Here is a 27,111-nt window from a genome sequence, read left to right on the forward strand (position 1 = left end):
TCTGTTCAATCTGTGTATTATGATGTGTTTTCACCAAAATGGTAGAACTTAAATTGATTATTACCTGTGATGTTATGGATATAAAAGAAATGCTAATTAGAACTGAAATCTAGAGACAATTCAGTGACAGAATAACCTGCTTGTCTCATCTGAAAAGCTATGGAACACCTTAGATAATATTATCAGATTACAGTTAGATGTTTCATACTGTATAATTATTAGAAAGCCCATTATAAAACATTTTCACACACACACACACACACACACACACACACACACACACATATACACATACTAAGATGGAGAGGTGCTATGGACTTTAGAAAGGGACTTCTATCATGTGGTCTTTGTTAGAAGCCAATCCTGAATCCAGCAAGGTTAGCAACGTTGTTTTTACTGACTCCACTTGCAATGATTGGTCATACCCTTAATGAGCAACAAGCTGTCAATTACTTATGCTAATGAGTGAACCATTGAAAAGGATAACAAGTAGGTATTTTTTGCCATTTGAAGAATGTTAATGAGTAAATGACATTGCCATTTGTCATTTATCTACGTTCAAAGCCGAAATGTAATTTTAGCAATGACTATTTTATCATAAATGGATAAAATGAATAAATACAATTTTGCGGTAAGCAGTGAAAACAATTCATTATTTAGGCGGAACTGGTTTTCACAGCAAAAGACAGATACATAGCTATTCTAATTAAAATAATGTGTGGGGATCTCAAATTTTCTAAAGTAAAATTAACTTTCCTTTCTTCCTGGAGATGACACATTTCCAGAGGTACTCAATTATTTGTGATTCTTTTGAGCAAGTTTTGCCAGTTATTGTCCTCCAAAGAAATGCCATTTTATCAAATACCAAGGTAATGAATCAACAGAAGGGAATGGAAGATTTCTGCCATTTAGAAATCTTTAAATCTGAATTTACAGTCTTAAACTCTGAATATCTATATCTGCATCTTGTGTTAAACTATGTCGGATAGGTAATTTAATCCAAGGGTATTAAATTAGTTGATTATTTTTTTTCTCAGTTTCAGAGTATTAAAAGAGTAAAAAAAAGAGGGGTGTGTGTGGAATTCTGCAACTGTAAGCTTTCAGAGCAAAACAAGGCTTTCTTTAATGTCTTTCTTCCTAATTATGTTTACTTGGAAGTAAGCCCCACTGATTACTTCTGAGTAAGGATCCTTAGAATTTCAATCATAGTTTTCATACAATATTAGCAACTTAAAAGTATTAATAGGTTTATTGGCAGGATGCCAATCATATTGCTGATTCCTTTTCACAAATATCAATATGAATTTGACATTAAATCCTGCATAGAGATAGTTTACTGTGATACTGTCATTAGTCCTCACAAAGCAAGTATTAATCATAATTTCAAATCTCTAATGAATCCATGTTTTGTAAAGAAGGTTGCGAAGGGATTTGTAATGGGCATGGAAACGGGTTGTGAAGGGATTTCCATAATTTGTATTCCGTTAATGACTTAAAGCAGCTTTATCATTTGTTGTTCTTTCTTCATAGTAGACCTTAAGCTGATAAAAATATCCATAGACAGTGAAATCAGTAGTATGCCCGGTTTTATCAGACAAAACTCCCATGTGATCACATAGGCAGCGTCAGAGAGACACTGAAGCTGCTAAGCAAGCAGTAGGTAATGAGTCTTTGTGCAGAGTGTAGCTCTTGTCGCTGAACAATAAAGCATATGGTACAGGCAATAAAAGACAGGGCTGGGGAAATTTTAAGAAGATTCCGCTGGAACTAGGAAGGCAGAGAACACATCACACACTTACAAAATGACAGCCTATGTTGGTGCATAATTATCAGGAAAAGTGTATGGACTGGAAAAAAAACCACCCATTTGAACAGGTCAGTTTTTTGTTTTTTTGTTTGTCTGCTTCAGATTATTCTGAGATTTCAATGTTTTTGAATGCCATTCAGTAGTAGTTTCGCTTATACCATTTTGGGTTGCTAATATATTTGGTTCATTTTTGAATTCAGTAAGGTGTGGCTTGTTTGATGCCCAGGAGTTGAATGCCTTGTTAAATAAACCATGTAAAGTAACTGTAGCTAATGTGGGGGTTTTTTATATTAAAACTCTGCAGCCGGAAACATTACAGATCCAGGAGTAATGGAACATTCACTCATTAAAGTCAACCCCTAGCACTGATCAGTAGCCAATTCTGAAATGCTGTGTTATTTCAGTATAGCAACGATCTATTATGCTGATGTCTTGTCAACCTCATTATTTTGAGAGGAACCATGTGGTTTCATGATGGCAATTTTCTTTTATGTTTTTAAATGATAAATGGCATACACTGGAATGTTAATTAGGATGCATATAATTTTCCCCCAATACTAGCTTTTGTGAAATATTTTAGGGGTGATGATGCAAAGGCAGAAGCACACATATAAGGAACCTGCATCTAACATATCCCACCAGGCTTTAAGAAGAACATACATGACTATTCTCTGCTTTGTATTCCCCCCCCCTATTGTTTTATTGATTTTATTGTAAGGGATGTGTAATCTTTTCTGTTTCATTTTTACAAAGAATGCTACCACACATTTTAAGTGACCATTTGTAGGTTGCAAAATTAAGTGTTGCTGCTTCTTAATATTTTGATTTTGAGGAAATTAGCTTTGTATGAAACATAAAAGTTTGATAGTACCGTAGAGGTGCATGCATCAAGCATTTTTTTGGAAAACAATGGAATATCTAAATGCTTTCCAATCTTGAAAGAAATGGAACTGTTAATCTTTAATATGCATTTCAGCAATACAAAACCAGTAACTTTGAACAGGGGTGAGGTATCCTGCAGGAAGCAAAATGGGAGTAAGCAGGAAATAATAGAAGCCTGAGCTACTTCTCTAAACCAATAAAGAAAAATGTTCACTTCCTTCTTGAACGTTTTGGAGAATTAATCTGAGAAACTCTTTCACTTCTTACTCTTTTGGCGCCATATTGAATACAGACTTATGTTTACAGAGCTTAGCAGTGTTATTTTGTATCAGGCTGTTAAAACAGTTTCACTGGTGTGAAAACCGGAGCACCACTTATTTCCCTTCGTTATTTATGCAGTTTTAGTATCATGGGCACAAAGCTGTTGCAACGTGAGGATGTATGATGCAAATGTATTGGAAATGAAAATATCATCAGACACATTGACAGACACCCTTATTTAATAAATGATAATAATAATAATAATGAGCAACATCAGGCTAGCTGCATTTCAGACAGCAAAGCTTTAGTGGCAGAGATTTTCACAACCACTTCCCTCCCCAGATTTAAATAGGATATTTGACTATATTGGTCACCTTGGAAACCAGCCGCTGGAGCCTGATTTTAGTGGGTTATCCTGCAGGATGGCAACAACGTTCCGTTTGCGTATTCTTCAGAAAAAAAATGCTCTGCCTTACATTAGTTGAAGTGAGAGCAGTGGCTTTCTAAAATGCCCCAGTCGCAGCAGTGCTTAGTGCAAACATAATACCTCCTCCCTTGCCTCCGCTTTCCTCCAGTGATTCAGGTATTCCAGCAGAACTGCAGTTCTACAATTTCTTACCCAGCCAGCATTCTCCTTTTAGCTGCTGACAGGCCCTTCGCAAGCCTTATGCAAATTAGACAAGCACAGTAGCTTTGACTGCAGAGGGAGCTGGGGGGGGGGAAGAGAGAGAAGAAATGAGTTCAAAGGTCAGAGAGCTGGTGGAAGGCTGTAACAGTTGACTGGGGAAGGGGGGGCGGAATACACAGACTACTGCAGTGAGCTTTTGCTGGCACGAAACGAGGAGGGAGAGGTTTTGTTTCCTGTGTTGAAAAGACCCTGCAGCTTATCTGAAACTATATCCCAATTCAGGTATTATCTAAAGCTTGTATCCTTGTGTGCTCCTCATTCCAGAAAGTGCGTTGGGCTCACTTGCGATTACCAAAGTCATCCTGTATCTAGACGAACCTTTCGGTGGCTGTGCATGTATGTCTTTGTAGGCATTGCTTGGTTTTGAACATTGCCGTTCTGTCCCATTGAAAGATGCATGGGGATTTTAGTGTCCCATTTGATTTTTTAAATAATAATAATAATAATAATAATAATAATAATAATAATAATAATGTTTAGGCCTGTCAAAATGAAAATGTGGCAAGTTTAAAAATGTTTCTGAATGAAATTTTGAGCCCTGAATTTAACGTGGCTTCAATCCACACAGAATTTTAAGTATTGGTTGATGGGGCATGTGTGGTCTTGAGTTCCTACAGGTTGTTTCTCCCAGATGCATGTCATATTGGGCTTCTCATCGGGTGGTCATTTCCAGATTATAGACAGGGCAGATTTGACAGTGCCAATCACATGTTGGGGGATGGAAGTTAAGAGATGTGAACTTGGGGCTGATCTAGTTGCTAGATGTAGAAGTTGATAATGTGCATCAACACAAGCTGTTTGACTGTTTCTTATTATGATTTGGTTCTTGAGCGCTCCTTTCTGCAACAAAACTTCGAAAATGCACTGATCCATGTTGTATGCTGGCTATCCAGCTTAAATGCACAGCCAGTTTACTGCACGGATCAGAGCATTTTTGGAAGTGTCAATGTAGCAAGGTTGTATTTGAACCCAAATCATAATAAAAAAAACCCCAATATATCCAACAGCTTATGTAAAACTTCCATTTGGCATAAATGTGGCACTTCCCTTATAGTTTCAGTAGCATTTATAATCTCTTAAGTGTTTTTATTAAGACTAAAGGATTAATTTGCTCACTGCATAAAACAGGCATACCAGGGGTAAAATGTGGTTGTAAAATCCCTAGTTAGGTTTCTTTTTTCTTTTTGTCACTGATGAATATCGTATTACTTCAAAATATTTAGTAGCACACAGAACATTTTACATAAAAACAAAGACAATAAATTCTGAAAACAAATCAGATTGAACGTTCTTGGGAAAGTTAAACATTTTTAAATACTAAAGACTATTAGGGAGATATTTGATGATGTACTTACGTCTTCCATTGACATTAGTGTATTTAACATTGGTTGGACTGTGTCTAGATTTTGAACTCCAGTCACGATGCAAGCTTAAATGTGTGCATTTTTGTCCCTCAGAAGTTGGTTTTTACTGCAAAGGTCTAGTTTTATGGCAGAAGACATGGTTAGTTTGCTTTGTTGCAGAGTAGCCCATACCTTGCACCTTCACAACCAGAGATTTGTATCAGAAACCATCTGATTCATATTTATTTCCATGCATTATGGACCAATCCAGATACTCTTATTGCAGCTGATCAGTTATTTTTTTACCTTATTTATAGTCTGCCCTTCACTATATGGTCCTGGTAGAAATATGTCACATAAAAACAATGTAAAGACCAACAAACAAACAATGGATGCTATAAAATTTCACAACAACAGAGAACATCAGCAGAATATAAAAAGTAGGACTTAAATGGAGGCAATAAAAAATGTCCGATAGGTCCCAAGCAAAAGTCCAGGTAAAATGTTTAAAACTATTGATAGGATCTTCATCTGCAATCAATATTTTTGATAATGTTACAGTTTAGGACTGTTGGATCAAAGGTTGCGTATGCAGCATACATTTAAAGCATGTGGCTTCCTCAAATAACCCTGAAAACCATAGTTTACCCCTCACAGAGCTACAATTCTCAGCACCCTTAACAAACTGCAGTTCCTAAAATTCTTGGGAAGAAGCTGTGGACTTTAAATGTGCTTTAAGCTGCCCAGAGTGGCTGGGGAAACCCAGCCAGATGGACAGCGTATAAATAATAAAATTATTGTTGTTATTACTATTACTATTATTGTTAAATATATGGTATGTACTCAGCCAAAATGTCAAGAGTAAGGAGCACTGTTGTTTCTATGTGAGATGTCATGCTCTGCAGTAAGAGGAATCAGTTTTGTTCCTTAGGGTCAAACTGTTCTTGGTTAAGGGACAGAGGAATGTCTGTCAAGACGTTACTACAGTTCATGAATTGCATTCACTGGAGTACAACTGGAGCTTCACTGAAGCCTCTGGAAGATTAACATGAAGTGTGTGAATGGCAACTATAGTTTCACATAATGACAGGTAGAGGTGAAAGGATCTGTGTATTTTGGTTTTCTCAGTTTCTAATTTTTTCAATCTTAAACTCAGTTCTCCCTCTTTCTGCACCAATTTGCTGTTATCATTATTTTTAATCTTAATTAAAACCACTCAGCATCCTAGTGCAAATTTCTTCTAATAGACACATTTTTGTATTTAGTTTTCACTAATTACTCATTTTTGTAACTAATTTCTCCTAATATAATGCATTTCTGTTTGTTATTTCCACTAATATATTGATTTTAGGCACATTTTCTCCTACTATACGCATTTTTGTAACATGGTTTCGTTGGAGAGCTGCATCACAAAATTCAGAGTTGCGAATTTTGAAGGATGGCTGTGTTTTGGTTCTCATATTGTTTCGGAAAGTGCCATTTTGAGAAACTTGGCTTTAGATGCGAACTGAATCAGATTTCTCTCCCATCCCTAATGACAGGTAATTTGGTCTTATTCAGTGACCACATTTGTACCCTGAACATTCTACCAACAAACCAAAGCAAGGCATCTACAAGGGAGGGTTGAAAATTCAAATGAACACATCATTAAGACCTTAATACCATACCAGTTCAGGTGCTTAGGCAATAGTCTGCTTTGGTTTCATTGGGATTATTCTAGGCTAAGCCATTATCAAGGATTCTGGGCCTAGAAAAATATTCAGATTCTGAACCAAGGACTCCCAAACTCAGTATAAGTGTGCAAGTACAAAGAATACAAAGTTGCATAATACATTGTAATTCCAATATATGGATAACTTCAGAAATTGGAAGAAGAACTGAAAAGTTTAGGAGCACAATGAAGCTTAGACCAGGATAATGGAGATCAATGGATGACAGAGCCTATAATTTTTCAGGTGGAATGGGCAGAGTAGAGAAGCCTGATAAATTATGAGCACATGCCTTCTTTCAAAGTATCCTCTTTGAATTTTTATCCCTCAAGTGCCATTGTCCCCATTTTTTCCAGCTGTTATCTGTGATGTGAGGCTTAGAAACATCCACCCCCCACAACCCTCTCCCTCTGAGATCAAAAGAGGGGCCAATTTTGTTGCCAAATTCCAGGGTCATTGCTGTATAGGTACAAATGCAGTCTTGATTGGGATTATGTGCCTTTAGGATTTCCATTTCCAGCAGATCAAAACCTAACCAAAGGGGATGCAATGAACCTGACTTGCACTGCTTAGCTTGGCAGTACTGGCCTCCATTTTAAAAGAAGAAAACTCCATTTTGGGAGCCAGCAAAGCTAGTTGTATTGAGTAGTATATGCATTTCTTTGTCTATCACCCAGGCAACAAGATCTGGCTCTCTCCTCACCCCTTCATCTGGACTGGTTAATGTTTAGTCAATAAGCTATCTGAAATGTTAGGGAACTTTCCAATTCCTGCCTATTTCAAGTGGGGAGGTTATGCACATAAGATTGTTCGTTTAAAAATCAAGCTTCAAATGGCTTGATAATGCGGGCATCATCATAGAAGAATAAGTTCTCATGTTAGGCTTCTCACAAGTTCTGCCTTTTGCAGCCTTGTAAAATATGGTTGCTCTCCACATCATAAGAAAGGATGGGTGGACACACTTATCCAATCCTGAAAGTTTTAGATTCAAAAAAGGAGACAAGTTTGTTAGCTCTGGTTTGGTTGGCTCTCTTCCATCGTCTCTGTCTCCACACCTAGCAACAGCTTGAAGCAGAAGGAACTCACAGGAACTCAGTTCCGGCACCTCTCAGGTGGGCACCATTGCCATTCTAAGAGAATGAGGGAGGCATTATTGGTGAGTTCTGCTAGAAAAATAGCTCTGGCTTGAAGGAAGTGGCTCTGAGTTGAGGGTGGCCTTAAATCCAAGTGGTGAGAGCCATCTTGGATAACTTTCAAATGACCTGAACACAGACATTTAGAAACTGGGTGACTAAAGCATGTACATGACTTGCCCCTTTAGAACATCATGGGACAAAGAAAGCTAGTTTTTGACTAGATACGTTTTCCTGTTATATTTTGAAGTCCAAGTGGACCTGACTTTCTTATAAACCTTTTCTTATCTGGCGTGCTAAATTGTTTCTGTTTATTTATTTATTAGCCTGGGGGCTGGATGCGGCCCAATCACCTTCTCAATCCGGCCCGTGGACGGTCCGGGAATCAGCATGTTTTTAAATGAGTAGAATGTGTCCTTTTAGGGAAACAAGTTAGGTCTTCCATGAGGAGTTTACTTTTAATTAATTCAGACCCATTTAGGTTTTTATCGCGCGCACGCACACACACACACTCAACCAACCAACCAACCAACCAACCAACCTGTAGATCCCCATGTTTCTGAAACTGGCTCCAGGGGTCAAGCTATGGTCCTCTGAAACAGATGACAGAATTCTCACCAATGAAATGGTTTGACTTCTTTGAAAGTCCTTAAACTTCTCTCTGGAACATTTGTTGGCATTGTGCACAGTAGCAGACACAGTTTTTAATTCAGTAAGAAACCCACACACCATTTTAATCCTCTTGTGATATAAGATTCAATAATTATTTGGGACTACTTTTTTTTAAAAAAAAAGGAATTGCATTTCTAAAATGTAAAATGCAAATACACAGAATAAAAATAAGGCAAATTGTTTTATATCAGTAAATTATTAAATGTATTGGTTTTGTTACTGTTGTTATTTGTTATTTATCAGGGGACTCCAGAGAGCCAGTGTGGTGTAGTGGTTAAGAGCGGTAGTCTCGTAATCTGGTGAACTGGGTTCGCGTCTCCGCTCCTCCACATGCAGCTGCTGGGTGACCTTTGGCTAGTCACACTTCTCTGAAGTCTCTCAGCCCCACTCACCTCACAGAGTGTTTGTTGTGGGGGAGGAAGGGAAGGAGAATGTTAGCCGCTTTGAGACTCCTTCAGGTAGTGATAAAGCAGGATATCAAATCCAAACTCTTCTTCTTCTTCTTCTCTATCTCTTGAGTTGAAACCCTCCCACGGCCACTGCAGCTAGCAGTCCAGAAACCCTCCTATGACAACAACAACTTATTTATACCCCGCCCACCTGGCTGGGTTGCCCCAGTCACTCTGGGCTGTTTCCAACACATATAAAAACATAATAAAACACCAAGCATTAATAGTAACAGCCTAATCCAATATAAAAAGTCATCACAATAACTTTAAAATAAGCAACTTTTATCAAACAAAGCAATTTGGCAGGAAGAACTTCAGAATCTGAAAATAGCTACACTACTGCACTACTGGTGTCCATGCAAGACTGAGTGAACAAGACATTTTCATCAAACGGGCTTGGTAGCCAAGTGGTGCCCTTGTGCTCACAGAGGGCTTTTGACCCAGCAGATGCTTCTGTGAACAGGATTTAGTTGGGAGAAAATGGGTCGTTGAGTGTTTTGTTTTCTTGCTAATTCTGCCGCCTCTTTGCAGCTCCCATGTCACCCTACACCCTATTTTGGAGGGTCCCTCAACTTGCTGCACCCAGTTGGGTTGGGGCAGAGGAGAGGAAAATCCCCTCCTTTCATCTGTTATTAGTGGAGATGTCCACTGGATCAACAGTTTTTGCATGATTGCAGGGGCACCAGTTTAATTCCACCAATGGAAGGATATGGGTGTGTGGGTTTGATGAATTTTGACTCTCCCAAGAACATTCAGCCAAGGGACTATTGAAACACACATATCACTATTTATTTCACCATTAAAGTTAATTGCACAACATTCAGAGAATCTGTTTCAGAAAGCTGAAATAATTGGGGGGGGGGGCCTCAGTGTGGCCACTAACATGTTTGTGTAAAGCAAGCATTATAGATTTCGGTATGAAATATATATGAGCTTGTTAAATGCTTACAGTAAACACACACTTAAATGTAATGGCTCTTTTTCTATAACAAGGGGAACATTACAATTTAACAGCATCCCTAATGTTATCACAAAACTAACAGTTCTCCTCTTTAAGGTTGCGAGACTAAAACAAAAGGGTTTGGCTACGATGGGGCGAAAGTGAAGTACGCCTCAGCCATTTAATCACAAACAAAATGGACAGGGTCCAGAATATGTAGGAGCGTTAAAAGTGCGGTGATACTACTTTCCCCTCCCTTTTAATGTATGCTTGATTTAAAAATCAATACTTCCCTGTAAGGTTGCTACCCGCCCAAAAGCACATCATCTGAACAAGAAGATGATTTCATCCTGAGGATAGGGATAAATGCATTTGCTGTTGATAACAATGCCCCTCCTCTCAAAAGGTACTCATAATAAGCAGACCTTGAAGTTTAAGCACACATCCCAAGGAAGGTCCAGATGGCTGATTGTACTGAATGAGACAGGTGTAATCTGTTGTGAGATCAAGAAAGCTTTTCTGAAAGATGAATTGGTTTGCTGTTTGTCAGCTGTCAGTCTTTGTCTTTGCTCTGAACCAATTATAGAGTTGAGACATGGCATCATAAGGATCCTACTAGAAACTGGTAAGGCAATACTTATGTGTTTGTGTATGTGTAAATGCCTACAATTTCAGTAGATGGGGGTATGTGTGTGGAATTCATGCAGCAGTTCTTGGCTCTAAAACGTGAGTGAATCTAAGCAGAACACAAAATAATGATGTTCTGGTAGTAATCATACATATGCAGCTCATATAATTTGCTAGATTAAATTTAATCTAGTAGAAATAAAGTGGCCCTTGTTTTTGCTGACCCTCCTTTAAAATGGCTGCAGCATAATAATGGCCATTTTAATAAGCTGACCTTGGTTTCCTTTTAAAATCTTTTAAAACCATGAATTTCTCCTTAAGAGTTTTTCAGAGCCATCCTATCATGTGTCTCTTCCTCAAGCAAGCTTTCTTCTGTTGTTGTTTCTTTGATTCCCTGCACACAGAGAGAGATTTTGAAAAAGAGCAGCGTACAGAATGTTAAATGGGCAAATCTCCTTTCTCTTTCACCTTTACCCAAAGAAACTTCCAAGGTTTACAGAAGTATCAAACGTCTGGTTTTTAAAAAAATAATAATTTCTTGACTCTGGATAAACTGGTTTAATATCCAGAATCGAGAAAGATCACATGTTCAAATACAGTGGTGCCTCGCAAGACGAAATTAATCCGTTCCGCGAGTCTCTTCGTCTTGCTGTTTTTTCGTCTTGCGAAGCACGGCTATTAGCGGCTTAGCGGCTATTAACGGCTTAGCGGCTTAGCAGCTATTAACGGCTTAGCGGCTTTAAGAAAAAGGAAACAAACTCACCAGAACTTGCAAGATGTTTCGTCTTGCGAAGCAAGCCCACAGGGAAATTCGTCTTGTGAAGCACCTCAAAAAATGGAAAACTCTTTCGTCTAGCGAGTTTTTCATCTTGTGAGGCATTCGTCTTGCAGGGCACCACTGTGGTCATGGTGGTGGTTTGGATTCAGACCAGGTTAACTGTACTTTGACCCCTTTGAAAGTAATCTAAAAGCTAGGTGTGACTAGGCAGGGGCAAAGCAATCCATTTTCTAGTCCATGCCACTTCTTCATGGGTTCACTCGTAAATTTAGTCTGTGCCATTTCTGCATTATTCTACATTAAAAATAAACAAATCACAAAAATCAGATTTAAATATAAATATGCATTTTAGATGCATTTTATCTTAAAATATGTATTTTAATGCACTTTGATACTTTTTTATTATTAGAGACTGTATTGGAGTCTTTGGGATATTTCAAAACCAGTGAATAGCTTCTGATGTGCACATTAGCACAAGAGGTAGAAATCAGGCCACTTCCTCTTGGAAGTCACAAGATTCCCTAGTAATAACTCCCTTGCCCTATTGATTCCAGTGGGACTGTAGTGTGGCTAACTGGTCTGGATCTAGCCTAGGATCCACTAATTGAGACAATCCCTTCGGCTCATTCTCAAGGGGAATGGCCCATTTCTGATTTCATCATGTCTAGAAGCAAGGGGTGAAATGGTTTTTGAAGAGGTCTTAATTCAGCTTATATGTAGGTGCCTCACTCTAATGATTCACATGTCACCCTGTGCTTCTGACATCTGAGAGGGGGCGGAACTTTCCCTTTTACCTGATGAAACAAAATGAACACCAATTGTCAATGAATGAGATGAATGGCACACATATATCTAGTAGCCAGACAGGATAGTAGTATTCTAGGCTCTTTCCGTCATATGAAATGACTGCTTTGGTGCCATTGCAGGTACCCTCTGCTGCCTCTCCTGGTGGAGCCTTAAGATATGAGGGTTTACGCAGTTGTGGTAGAGCTTGCTGTAGCATTTCCACGGACAAAAGATGTGCCCAAAGACACTGTTCCAGATTTTTCCTGTTGGATCAAGGTGGCTGCAGATGCAAAAAAACTCAGGCAGTGGTTCCTTCCTAGGAAACCATTCACACAAAGAATGTGATTGGCCAGAAAGTTAATTCTGTATACCTACTCTATATAAGTATTACCTGTGATATTTACCAGAGATCATCACTTACAATAACTGCTTAAAAGCCCTGCTGGGCGTAAAAATGTAGAGGGGAGATTTTTGCTGAATGGGATACATCATGTATCTGTAACCAGGAAGGAAAGCAGACAATGAAAGAATATTGTAAAGGCTGAATTGTCCAGCACTAATTGATTCTTGCCAGAGGCACTGCTAATTTATACCTTTACCCTTGGCTTGACTTTTAGCCTTCTTTTGTCTTCCTTCCTCTGAATCCCCTCCTCTCTTCGGCCTCCTCCCTCATTCCCACCAGTTTTCTCCCCGCTCCAAGCTTTGAAGTAGCAAGTTTTGAAAGGTGATTTAAATCAAGTTTGTAAAAGGTTGCACTACTTTCTAGGCCTTTAGCTTGCAATGTTCAGTATGTCAGAACTAAATCTTTTTTTAAAAAAATAAAAATTATTTTTTTATCTTGGGTTATGTTTGAATTTCGTGGTTGGTCAGATAGCAGTTAAAGTTTTTTCCAATTATGGGCTTTGTAATAAGTTGCTTACACATTACATATTAAATTTTAAGTCTTTACTCCCTTTTTGGATATGTTAGGGCGGGGTCAGCAAACATTTTCAGCAGGGGGCCGGTCCACTGTCCCTCAGACTTTGTGGGGGGCCGGACTATATTTTGGAAAAAGAAGAAGAACCAATTCCTATGCCCCACAAATAAGCCAGAGATACATTTTAAATAAAAGGACACATTCTACTCATGTAAAAACATGCTGATTCCCGGACCATCCAAGGGCGGGATTTAGAAGGTGATTGGGCCAGATCCGGCCCCCGGGCCTTAGTTTGCCTACCCATGTGTTAGGGAATTAAGCTAAAAGTCATTGAACGTATGTGATCTTAGGTATAAAAGCTCATTTTTTTTTGTTAAGGTATAAATGTAATTTATCAATCAGTAATTTGTGAAACTATATGACTCATTAGACTTTGTTTTGTAGAACCTCTTCTGTCAATCAGCGTTGTTGCGCTGTTAAAAGATTTTACTTGATATCTCCTTCTTTTTTTGGCAGTGCTTCTAGTCTCCCTAGGTAGGCTGCGTGGGTCACGAATTGGAACCCCAGGAACTATGCCTTTGCAGAGGCATAGTACTTCCCCACTGCGGAAAGCTTTCCCCAGGGAGCAATGCCTTGTGCCATCGGTACCAACTATTTGGTGCCAGGCCAACACATATTCCTTTTTACCTGGCCGTTTGATTCTTAGTTGGAATCATATGGTATGATGGTGTGACCATGCCTGTTTTGGTGTTCATCTTTTAGTAGGTTTGGGGGGGGGGGAGCAGTAGGATAGGCACTTTTCCTAATGCCATTTTATTTCTTTTGATGTTTGTTTTAAATTCATGTATGTGCACATTTTGGTTTGGTTTGGTTTTTTTTAATTGTAAGCTGCTTTGAGACATTTTATGTAGTAAGCAATTAAGACATAGAATCATAATATAATAGCATCAAAATGATAATAATAATAATAATAATAATAATAATAATAATAATAATAATAATAATAATAATTTATTATTTGTACCCCACCCATCTGGCTGGGTTTCCCCAGCCACTCTGGGTGGCTTCCAACAAAGATGAAAGATACACTAAAATTTCACATATTAAAAACTTCCCTGAACAGGGCTGCCTTCAGATGTCTTCTGAATGTCAGGTAGATGTTTATCGCTTTGACATCTGATGGGAGGGCGTTCCACAGGGCGGGCGCCACTACCGAGAAGGCCACTACCGAGAATAGCATTTCTGAATATTGGGCACAGACAACAGAGGAGGGATATTGGCCACTGCCTTTGTGTGCCATGTAAAGACTTACTGAAGACATTTGGTTGGCAACAAGATGCTGGAATAGATGGATCCTTGAAGTGATCATCCAGCAGTGATTTTATGTTAAATGTAAGTGGTTAAGCCACCCCCATTCCTGTCTATGAAAAAGACTAAAAACTAGTTATAGATGGTACAGACAGACACCCATTCACATACTGTTACAGTAAGTCCATTGTTTATGTCAGAAGAAAAGAAATAGTAGTTCTTAGATGTTTGGTTTTCTTCACAGTATATAGTCTTAATAAACTTATGTAAATATAAGAAGACCTGAAACTTAATATTTCAGAGTCACATATTTAAACCCATTGGGTTTTGACTTCCATAGATGGTAGGGACAATTACAGGGATGAGTAAGCGTTTGGGCTATTATCTTTTAAAATGTGGAATGGATTTTTAAAATGCCAGCGCTCATATGCATGTTCTATATGGAACATCATTATCAGCTTATAATGTGCTATAATTTTTCTGCAAAATATTGGAAGGAAAAGATGCAGCATTTAGCAAAGGGACATTACACTTTCCCCCCTGCAAAATTGCAGCAGCTAGTAATGAACAGCATACAATAATACAATAAATCAATAAAGAAATCCAAACTGACAGTACCAGTAATCTCAAATCCAAACAAAATAAAACAGCTAATATGAAGATATACAGTCACAAAAGACTCACCTCTCCCTTTTTCATCATTTACCATATGCTGTGTAGTGTTTCAGGAGCCAAATAGCCATTGCTTAGCTGGATGTTTAAAAGATTAGATGTATTCCAGTCTCACAGTATACTGAATTATCCAAAAATGATTCTAAAGGACAGAAATTACTGCTTGTGGTCAAAATGCATTACTCTAGGGATTTAGGTTTGTTATTGTAGGCCTGTTGTGAGGCAACCCTTTATGATAAGAATACAGAAAGAGCTTGTGGTTTATCTGGAGGGAGCTAAACCACGAGCCCAGATTTGGACAACATGCTTGGCCAAACCATGGTTTAGCTCAGCGTGGTGTAGCAGCAAAGTGGCCAGGAGGAGCAAAGCAGACGTGATCTCATCCCTGGGAGCCTGCATGCAGTTCGCACTTTCCAAACACAATGCATTCACTAGAAATCATTCGTTAGGCGAAGGTTCGCATAATGAGCCTATAATTTCCATTCTTTCTTATGGGAACATTTCTAATCCATGGTTTGTCTCATTTCCCTCCCTTCTCCCTCCATGGTTTCTGCAGCCAACCAGAAAAGGAGAGACAAAGGAAAAACTGACTTGTCTGATTTCTCCTGCTCCCTGATTTGTCTGACCCCCTCTTCCCTCCCTCCCTCCCTCCCTCCCTCCCTCCCTCCCCGGTTTCTGCCTGAAAATGGCTATTGCCACCCAGCAAAGCACAAACAAGTAAGGAAGTGGACAGACTCTGGCTGCTTGCATATCTGTGATGTGTATAGTGAGATTTTGGGTACTAATTCCTCGTGGATGGATAAGTGAATTTTCACATAGCATGCGTTTGGAAAGTGGGACCTGAGTGTACATTACTTGCTCATTCATATGAAGCCATTGTTTGGTCTAGGGTGACATATGAACCAGCCCAGACTATAGGTTCACAGTGTTGATCAGTCCACACAGCTTACATATGCTGTGGCCATATTTTCCTCAAGCACAAGGTAATAAGCACTAACGCCAAGGCGAAGCTGAGCAGCAGGTCTAACCTCATTGTGTTGCTTACAGCAAGTTTCTGGGATTCCAGAAGGATAAGTTTATCAGTGTCACGCCATCCCCTGCCTTTCATAGAGCTTTCGATGGTACAATTTTTGTTCATTTGATAGCATATTCATGACAACAGAAGTGCCAACATTGAAAGGATTTCTACCTACATTTGCACTCTTGTCAGCTGAGTCCAGGGTTCTCTGCTTATAAGCTGATCACATCCATTGTTAATTATACCTGCAAACGGCAAGGAAAAGGTGAACTGGGGGGTGGGGCATTATAGTTATTCTGCAGTTTCGCCTTGCCACCTCTCCCACCTGGCTCTCTTACTTCTGTAGCAAATGATAGACAAGTTTCCCCACTTTTGATGACAAAAGCTGATCAGGCATTGCCAAGACTCTTGACCAGAACTAGTCCTCATCCCCTTTGAATACATGACTCACATTTTTACCACACTGCACTTATTGCCAGTTCATTTCTGAGTATAATTCACAGTGCTGGCCATGACTGTTAACGTCTCAATTGGTCCTATCTTCAAAATAAAACAATAACACCCCAGTTGTCTTTTAGGCAGTCGGCTGCCTGCGGAGTCTTGCTACCTGTGTCACACCTCATTGGCTCTGGATTATGAGGGTTAATCTTCAGGTGGTCAATGTGCAGTGTTTTCTGCCTTTGTACAGAAGTGACCTGATGATCCCTCATTTCACAAACTCCCAATTCTGTGATCCTCAGTAATGATTTTCAAGTTTACAAAATGAAAGCAAGATTTGGGAATTACATTCTGTGTTGAGTAAGTTAAGGAAGCATTTTCATTTTATTGAACTAAAGCTACTTGTTCAAAGCATGCAATCATTCAAGCCACACAGCTTTCTTTTCGGGCAAAGGTTTTCAGAGAGCTGTAAAATAAAATGTATTATGTATGGAAATGTATTCAGATCATGTATACATACCATCGCATGCTTATTCAAGGTTGAGACCAAAGCCATTCATAGACAAAGTCAAACTGCAATTGAATTAGTGCGACCCCAGTGACTAGACAACTCAGATTTAAGTTTTCGAGGAATAGTATTCTGTCTTCAAGAAATATGATATGATGTTTTGGTTCCCCTTCCCTCACATTCATTTGACTGGTGCTCAGTTCTTGCTAGGTAGAGATAATGAAGCCTTTGAAAATGCACCATAATATTTATAAGCAATATAGTGGGGAATTGGCCAGTTTGAGGATGTAAAAGGTTCTACTTGAGAATGCATATTGCTTATCTAGTTATAGCTTGTGCCCACCATGTTGTGAGGTCATAATGTTGCCCAATGTGGGCGGGGCTAACTTTTCACTTAGAATTTTCAACCAGAAGGTTTGTCCATATATGGTGCACTGTGAACACAGAACAACATTGGCAAGGCTGCACATTGACTTGTTAGGTAAGTGGATCAAGTCAGAGATTCCCAGGCAATTTGCTGGGAGGAATAGATGGTACTGCATAGCAACTGGTTTACGTGATGATAATAACAACTTATAAAATGGGATTGTATCAGAATTGCCAAGTGTTGAATTAAGCACATCCTTTCACTGAAGATATTAATTTAACCCTACCCTATATTTTCTCTCTCTTTTATTTCTAAGCGTATCTTCTAACTCATCACCCAAAGCCTTTTCAAAAGACTATTTGAGCATTTGCATTTCTAGGGGTAGAGAAATATTTTTGCAAGCCATATATATTCCTTAGCAATTTCTGCGTTCTTCTTCTGGTCCTGTCATTGATTTGATTTGTAGTTGCAATACCTCTGTGAGATTTTAAATGCCCCCACAGCATGGAAAGATGAACTTCATTGGGTAAGATTTAAGTAATGAGTCCTGCAGCAGAAGCCCTGAGCAAGGACTTTTGCTTGTGCAACAGAATTTCCCTTCCCCTGCTCTGTAGAATCTGGGAAGTTGGGAGAATCCCCCAGAACAATGTGGGAAGGGGAGGGAGGGCAAAAACCTTGCCCTGGCAGAATGATTTTGAAATTCTCCCCTTGTTTTTCACGGAACTGTATGATATGACAAATTAATGGATATTTGCAAAGTGCTTTACAAATGAGCACTGAGGACACATTCCCATGAACAGATAGTACAGCCTGTGTTTGTTGGTTTTCCTGCTGCCCATCAGTGCCCACAACTCATAAGGCAGCTAGAGACTGAGCAGACTGCAGTGTTGTGGGCAGAGATGTGGGGTGGAAAAACATTCCAGGATGGAAACGTTTTCGGGACATACACACACCCCATTTCTAAAAATTGATTGTTTCATAAAATTGTTTTAAGTGCATAATGAATGGCTACAATATCAATCACAATTGCCTAGAGTTGCAAATATATTTTTCTAGGTGACAACCTTTAGGATATTGGTGTGGGAACGTAGGCCTGGGGACCTCCATGTCTCTCTGTCTGGCCCTTGGGATACCCTTCCCTCAGAGTACACACCCCACCAGCCCCATTCCACCCCCTCAATCACTTTTCCTGGCTGGAATGTGTCTGAATTGTGATTGTGCCTCTTGCTTGTTTGGATAGAGGACCATCTACATGGGTTGAAACCTCTAGCTTTTATGTGACTGGAATGTCACCTATCGGAGTCACATCTGTTATTCTATCCATTTTTGCAGGTTTAACAGTTTTCAAGGTCTTCATGATTATTATTTTTAATAATATGAAAGAAGTGTATTCTGTTGAGTTATCAGATCTTAAAAGCATTTATGAGTACTCCAGTAAAATTATTATATCCTGGGTTAAGGAAGGTATGCACCGGAAGGTGATAGACCCTGGGTCAGAGGCAGGGAAGGGAAGTTCTCCCAGGGTGGGAGAAGAAAGGGAAGCTCCCAGGTGAGAGCTGGAATGATCCACACCCTTTTGTGTGAAACAAGGGTTAAGATTTACCTCTGATAGAGGGCTTTGTATTTCTTTTTCCCTCTTTCTTTTTTCCTTTTATGATATTCTTTTTTATTTAGATTTATTTGTTTTCATTGTATTTTATGCTGAAAAGTTGCAATAAAAATGAATTTTAAAAAATTAAAAATATTCAGAAATGAATTTGTTTGAAAGTAACATTTCTTGAATGCCCCTCTCCCCCCAGTCAACACTTTCACTTCAACTTCTTATTGTCACTGGAAAATGTAGAATACAACACACACACACACAATGTAAAACATAAACATGGAGGGTTTTGTTTATCAAATAAAAGTCAAGCATACTAAATCAGATCCCAATCTTTTATGCAGCAGCAGATAATTTCCCAGAAGTTCTCCTGGTTCAAAAAAAATCTGGAAAACTCACATCACTGGACTTGGAGTGTAGGTTGCAAAAGTGGTCTTATGAGGAGGTAGAGAGACTTCTGTCTGAGGTGGAAAATTGAGGGATGGAGTCAATGGAAGTGGTTCCAAGTTTTGACCCCTGGCTAAAATCTGCCACCCATTGAAGAACCTGCTGCCTCCTAGTTCTTACTGATTTTCTCTCTCAGCAAAGTGTTGCCAGTGGGAGTAGTGACATCTGCAAAATGACAACGTGTGGCATTTTCCTCCCTGGGCCAGTTCTCTTCTGTTAATGGAGCTGCCTGGGAGAAAGTTTTTTGAGAAACAGACAGAGAGCTAGGCTATGGGAAGAGCTTGCTCCTCCCATTTGTCGGCATCCTTCGGGGGTCGAGATGCCAGCTGGCTAGCCCCCAGCTGGATCATGCCCTTCCAGCCGTGACGATCCCCAGATCTCTGGTGTGACGTAAATCAGTGACTCAGACTTCAAAAGCCTGAGCACGCTATATTAGCAGAGCATACTATGCAAACAGAACAGGCGTGAGGCTTGTGAAAACATACTAACAGCTAAAGATTTATTAAGCATAAATCAGGACAAAGAAAACATGTTGTCTCCCTTTCTTCTCAGAGAGACAGATCAAAGCAAAAGCTATACAAACAGATGGAAGTTCCCAGCAGACTGTGCTGGAATGTAAACAGACATGTGACACTTAACAATCCCATGTCTGCTCCTTAAGAAATTCTCAACATCCTCCCCCTTTCCATGTAACCTGTGGCACAGTATTTCAACTCAACTGCAACTGCTGTACATATAACTGAAGTTGTTCTCTCTTAACAACTTTAGACAACAGATCTGCAGGAATCTCATTTCCTGGCATGTAGGACACCTGAATGAGTCCTTTCCAAAGACACTCCCTTGCACGATGTAACTTTATCTGCAAGTACTTGGTTCTTTTCTTTCAACTCTCTGACGCTAGCAAAGCCAAACAGGACCTGTTGTCTTGATACAACTGTGTAGGACATTTCATATTAACCCTGACATCCTTAAGCAGTTGCAACAACCATTCACAATCCATAAGTGAATATGACAGTGCATTGAGTTCAGCTTCACAAGAAGTCAGGCTCACTGTTGCCTGCTTCTTGCACAGCCAGTCAAACAGACTCTGGTTGTACATGTAGCACACCCCATAAGTGCTTGTGCCAACTGTGGTGTCACTTCTAAAACTTGCATCTGCAAATATCTCAAGACCTCCAGATCCCTGACTAGTGAATCTGAGTCTGTAGTGCATAGTACCTTTTAGATAGTGTGCTATGCACTTCAGAGCTTTCCAATCCTGAACAGTAGGATTGGTAGCATGTCTGCTAAGCAGATTAGTGCTCACAGCTATATCAGGTCTTGAACATCTGGCAATGAAATTCAGTTTGCCTAGAATGCATCTGTACAATGTAGTGTCAGAAAATGCTTCACCAGTATCACCTAACTGGAAATCTGTTACCGTTGGTGTATCCACAGGATTTGCATCAACCAAATTCAGCCTGGTCAATACATCAGCAATTTTCTGAGATTGGTGTCGTACACCCTTCTGTACCTGCACTTCATCAAGTGGAAGCATATAAATCTCCTCCCCCAGCACCCCGTACAAAAAAGCTGTGTTCACATTGTGATGTGAAACGTGAAGCTCTTCTTCTGCAGTAATCTTGAGCATAAGCCTAATGCTCTCATACTTGACGGTGGGTGAGTAGGTCTCTTGGTAGTCCTGTCCTGGTACCTGTGAAAAACCTCTGGTGACCAATCTGGCTTTGTGTCTTATTACCTTGCCATTCCTTGCCTTAAAGACCCACTTGCTGTCAACCAGCTTCATCCCTGGGACTATTGGAACCAGCTCCCAGGTCTTGTTCCTTTCTAAGGAATCAAGTTCAGCCTTCATGGCTTTAAGCCATGGTTCAACATCCTTTGAGGTTAACTCCTGGACTTCTTGGAAGCTTGAAGGTTCCCACATCTTCTCTGAGCTACTAACAACAGCTGTTGCTGTTTTAGCAAACTCATCAGCATACCTCTTTGGAGGTTTGCCCTTTGTGGCCCTTTCAGATCTGCGTACTAGATGCAAGTCTTCACTCATCTCCTCTTTCTTAGGAGAATGGTGGCCAATGGAAAACAGTGGTTCTTCCAGTTCAGTGTCAGACCCGTCAGATGGTCTGAGTGAGGCCTTCACACTCCTGTAGTCTGCTGTGTCACTGTCAGCAGCACTAGCACCTCCCACTGAACTGGAATCCGAACCCTGATCATCATCCTCAGCTTCCTCTGCTTCTTCAGCTTCAGGGTGACTCTGGAAAATCCCCACATTGTCCCCCTCACTTCTTTGCATTGTACTGAACACTCCTGGTAAACCATACTGTATTTGTGTCAGTCATCAGCACTCTGTATGCACCTTTTTTGTACCCCACAAATATGCTATGCACACCACCATTTCCGAGCTTGCTTCTCTGTGGAGTATGGACCCACATGTCAGAATCAAAGATTCTCATGTGCTTGACTTATGGTTTCTTACCAAACATCATCTCATAGGGAGTACAGCCTATTGGTGCAGAATACCTGTGATTATAAGAATAAACAAAACAATTAAGAGATTCAGCCCAATACTCTTCAGGAAGATTGGCATCATGGAACAAGGTTTTTAGGCCTTGTAGCAAAGTCTGGTTTGCCCTTTCACAAAGTCTATTCTGCCATGGAGATCTTGGACTTGTGAGGTCATGCTGAATCCCATTCTCACGCATGTACCAGAAGGAGTGTAGTTTAGTGCATGCCAAACACTGCCTCAGAAACACATCTGCCTTTTGGAACAGTACTTCCTGTGTTCAGTGGTGTGTGGTCAGTGGACTAGGGGCCTAGGCTAGTCCCCTAAATGTTCCTGGTAAATTGGAGCATTAAAGCCTGGTGCCTCCTTCCCGAAGCCTGGGAAGCTTCTACCAAGCTTAGGGAGGGAGATGTGATGCTCACACTTGTGACATGCCCCCCCCCTCCAATCGCCCTTGCAAGCTGGTGCCTCTGTCCCTAACTGTCCCTGTATGGAAAATTTCACCGCACACCTTGTTGTGTGTCACCATACCCAGCCGGGAACAGGAGTCTCCCCCCCCCCCGCCCCGCCTTCTACATCCTTTCTTACAAGATTTATTGAAACCTGAAATGTAAGTGAGACAAAAAGGGAAACTGTAGGACTTTATCCCATCAGATCAGTTTTGTATGAGGTCTAGTTTTGGAACATTCAGCGGCAACTTTATTAGCATTACCAATTAGTTGGATACATGGATTTAAATTTTCTGTGAAAAGCAGTGTTACTTGTTACAGTGATTATTTAGATGTTAAGGTTTTCTTAAACTCCTTAATAAGACAAAGGAGGGAACCTAGGAAATTCTCTTGCCTCAAATGTTGACACTTCTATCTCCCTGCCCCCCTCCCTCACTGGAACTTATTCATGAGAAGCTTGAGCATTTCTAGTATTAGAAAACCCATCTCAGAATGACTTTAAAGACCTTGATTGCCTGGTCTGCAGTCAAATGTTTCCTTGCTTCATTGCACCTGTTCCTCTTGCAGGTACATGTGACAGTGCTGCAGCTATGAGTGGAATTTTAAAGAGGAAGTTTGAAGAAGTTGATGGCTCTTCGCCCTGCTCTTCGGTGCGGGAATCGGATGACGACGTTTCTAGCAGTGAAAGCGCTGACAGTGGTGATAGTGTCAACCCATCCACTTCAAATCATTTCACCCGTAAGTAATAAACCTGGAGAGTGAAGCTCTGCAGATTAAAACATTCAAATGATGTGCCATGCTTTTGTCCCCTTTGTTTACTATACTTACTGAATAATGCCTGCATTCTTCAGTGGGCAGTAGACTGGTTTGGCCCCATGGTAATATGCACTTATGCAGCACCACACATTTTAGGTCATTTGCATGGTGCTGGGTGTGTTGAAACTGGCCCTGATCAGGCAAATGACTTTACTGTGGAACCAAGTGGCTGAACTAGACCTAAATTGGCCAGGATCTTGAGAAGCTTACAGGATACTTGAAGAACTGTCTTTGGTCATATGAACCAGCCTGGGCATTAAGATCTGGTCTGTATCCAATTGTCTTCAGATACATAGCAGTCAACAATGAGGAACAGGGCCTTAGCTTATGGAATGCCCTCCCGGGAGAGATCCGCCTGACTCCATCATTGCTTGACTTTCTCAGGGCAAATGACCTATTTATTTCAAAAGGCATCCAGCTGAAATACAGCACCCAACTAGTGGCTTTATAGACAGCTTGATCTGGATGTGCTTGTTATTTTTAATGCTTTATGTAATGATCAATCATTTACATTGTTTTTGTTTAATATTGTCTTGTTGTCGTCTATAGGCTGCTTTGAATATTCTGTATAGAAAAGCAGACTACAAATGTATCAAAATATAAATAAGAGAACAAACAGGACATGTATAAAATAGTGTAACCCGTTGTTGCACAAGCTAGTAATCATCACGTTTATAAGAGAATAGGGTGGGTGTGCTTTGGGTTTATCATACAGTTTCTGCTGTTGCCCCATTATAGTAAAGATAGCAGTTGTGTTAATGTAGTTGGCTCTGAATAATCTAAGAATACCAATGTAGGTCAGTCATTATAATCCTACTCTTCTGCTGCCTATTCTGAAATCTTAGATTCCTTCTCTCTGCTTATTCGAACACTTGAACAGCAGGAATAATTGGGCAGAGAGAAAGACATTTCAGTGTGAAGCTATAAAAGATTCAGCATTGATTCTAATGGTTCCCCGAATGGTGGCATAAGAAAGGGAAGAAATATCCCCAAGTGGGTTTGACAAAGGGGGTGGGGATAACTCACAGATGGAGCACATGATTTGGTCCAAGGTTTAAACCCCAAGGTTTAATCCAAGGTGGGGCTGGGAAAGGCTGGTCTGAAATCCCAGAAAGTCACTGACAGAGGGTGTATAGACAGTAGTACTAGATGAACCAATGGTCTGATTTGGTTTAAAGCAATTATTATGTTCCAGAGAGATTGAGTGTGTCCATGAGTTTGTGGTTAGAGTTCTCTGGTGAGCATTGGGAACCCACAAGGGGGAATTTGGGTGGAGAAAAGAAGGGGAAAGTTTCCAAAAAGCACATGGGTTTAGCTTGGTTATGGAATATGAAGGGCCTCCCAAGGAGAGGAAAGGAGGTTTCTTGTTATGGCTGTAAGGGTGTGAGTAGGGCTGTGTATACACATAGCCACTGAAATGCACAGGGGTCATTGTTCCACTGTGTGTTCTTGTACATAGGGCACTGTGGTCTAAACCACTGAGCCTCTTGGGCTTGACGATCAGAAGGTCGGCAGTTCGAATCCCCATGACGGTGTGGGCTCCCGTTGCTCTGTCCCAGCTCCTGCCAACCTAGCAGTTTGAAAGCACACCAGTGCAAGTAGATACATAGGTACTGCTGTGGCGGGAAGATAAATGACATTTCTATGTGCTCTGGTTTCCGTCACGGTGTCCCGTTGCACCAGAAACGGTTTAGTCATGCTGGCTACATGACCCGGAAAGCTTTATGTGGATGAACGCTGGCTCCCTCGGTGTGAAAGCCAGATGAGTGCTGCAACCCCATAGTCCCCTTTGACTGGACTTAACTGTCCAGGGGTCCTTTACCTTTTACCTCTACACACCTTCCCATTGTAGCATCATCTAAAGCAGCAGCTACTGTCAGTGTTGTCTATACACACTGGTGGGTGCATTTCCATACTAATGTGCAACAGGTTTCTCTTTTCCCCTCCCCTCAATTGGTGTTTCCATAAACTTTTTTAAAAAACATATTTTTCACAAACTTTCAAAAGAGAGAGGCTGGAAACTGGTGTGTTGATATACTGGTATGCAAATGATACATATTGGTATATGGAGGTGGATTTTAGTGGCACAGCCCTATAATATCAGTAAGGTAAAGGTAAAGGTACCCCTGCCCGTACGGGCCAGTCGTGTCCGACTCTAGGGTTGTGCGCCCATCTCACTTAAGAGGCCGGGGGGCAGCACTGTACGAGGACACTTCTGGGTCACGTGGCCAGCGTGACGAAGCTGCTCTGGCGAGCCGGCACCAGCGCAGCACATGGAAACGCCGTTTACCTTCCCGCTATAAAGCGGTCCCTATTTATCTAATTGCACTTAAGAGTGCTTTCGAACTGCTAGGTGGGCAGGAGCTGGGACCACAGACGGGAGCTCACCGCACCGCGGGGATTCGAACTGCCGACCATGCGATTGGCAAGTCCTAGGCACTGAGGTTTTACCCACAGCGCCACCCGCGTCCAATAATATCGGTAGGCCTGCCCTAATAGGAAGTGACCTGAGGATGCATTCTCTGTGTACACATGTATTCAGCAAGCGCTTGAGAAGGGCATTCTCTGCACAAAATGGGTTAAAACTGTTCTAGCACGATACGCTTTTGATTGACAAAATAATGTGGGACAAGGACTACATGGGGATGATGCTGTGTGTATAGCACATCCAAAAAGTGCCTGCATTCAATGCTGACTGCACATTATTATACAGTGTGTGCACTCCCTTAGAGAGACATTGAGATGTGGAAGAATCTTTGACTGGGCATCTGAGTAAGGTGATTTTTTTTTTTAACCTTGTAGATTTTTACGTGAGATTTTACTGAGTTTTTAAAGTGTGTTTTGTATTGCATTTTATTGGAAATGTGGGATATAAACTGCTAAATAAAATACTGCTAATCATCTTTGTATTATGACAGTGCATTGCACATGGCAGGGCTGGCGACTCTATGTGCAGCCAGCAGTGCTTAAGTATCTGGTATGGGCATTCTAGGTCAGCTTGAAGATTCATAGATTCTTTATAAATACTAAGCACTGTCTATTAGTGCAGGAGCAGATAACATGAACAAATGATTAGACCATTTCTGGCACTGCAGTGTATGCTAGTAGAATTCAGAACAATGCAATGGAAGGCAATATTGTGGTCTATGTCTTCAGTAACGTCGCTCTTCACAGCAGCTGTGTTTTCCAGTTGCTTTGAGAAACAAAGTACTATATTCACTTTTTTTAAAAAAAGAGTGCTCTGTGAAACAAATTACTCTTTCCTTATAGCTGAAGATGGAAACTAAATGTTGCAAACAGTTTAGTTTGTGGTATTGACAGCTGCTGGGTGCAGAAATAGCATGCCTACTCTAGGCAAGAGTTTGCTTATGATTATGCTGATATTTTGTAAAGATGAGGATTTGCCTGGGAGTAGCAAAGAAAAAGGCTCACTTTAAAGTGGTTGGTTTTGATGGTTGGAGAGTAAAATTGATGTTTTATAGCACTCACATTTGAGGGGGTGGGAGGAAGAATATTCTTAAGCTTGGGGCCCATAGTCAAGCACAGGTTTCGTTGCAATGACTGCTAATAATCTAGAGTCAGTTCATATCATCCCCAACCCGTTTAGTCAATGATTTGGGCTGATTGGGGTTATAGTCTAACAACATTTGGGGACCCAAGTTGAAGAGCATTGATCTAGAGTAGTGTTTCTCAAAGAGTAGGGCCTTGGGCCACTTTTAGGTGGGCCGCATTGGTACAGCCTTCCCCAGTTCCTCTTCACTTGCTTGGCTACAGAAAGGAAGGGGATAAGAGATGTAAGATGTTAGAACAGGAGGAAATTAATGTAAAGGGACCAGGGTTCAGGGGTAGGTGCGGTTGGGGAGGGAGGGATGAAAGAAACGGGCAATTTGAGAGGTGGTGGGATAAAGTACAAGATGAGTGTGAGAGGAGAATGGTAGAAATGACAGGAGATGGGTAAAAATACTTTGAGGGGCACGTGGGAGTGGGAAGGGAGAAA

At 40.6% G+C, this 27,111-nt stretch overlaps 1 protein-coding gene across 4 annotated transcripts in view; it reads left to right on the forward strand.

The window, feature by feature from the left end:
- The window catches only part of CSRNP3 (cysteine and serine rich nuclear protein 3), a 94,680-nt gene that overhangs the window by 40,669 nt on the left and 26,900 nt on the right, over window positions 1-27,111 (forward strand). For 2 of the 4 annotated variants that reach the window (XM_077936856.1, XM_028747587.2), the window contains exon 3: window positions 22,866-23,036. In XM_077936856.1, the coding sequence (XP_077792982.1) occupies window positions 22,866-23,036 (171 nt within the window). Of the gene's footprint in view, window positions 1-1,633; window positions 1,876-3,722; window positions 3,861-22,865; window positions 23,037-27,111 lie in introns of those variants that run through there. The other 2 variants (XM_028747603.2, XM_028747595.2) reach the window with 2 other exon arrangements.

This window comes from Podarcis muralis, chromosome 1 (genome assembly GCF_964188315.1).
Source record: "Podarcis muralis chromosome 1, rPodMur119.hap1.1, whole genome shotgun sequence".
Lineage (NCBI taxonomy): Eukaryota > Metazoa > Chordata > Lepidosauria > Squamata > Lacertidae > Podarcis > Podarcis muralis.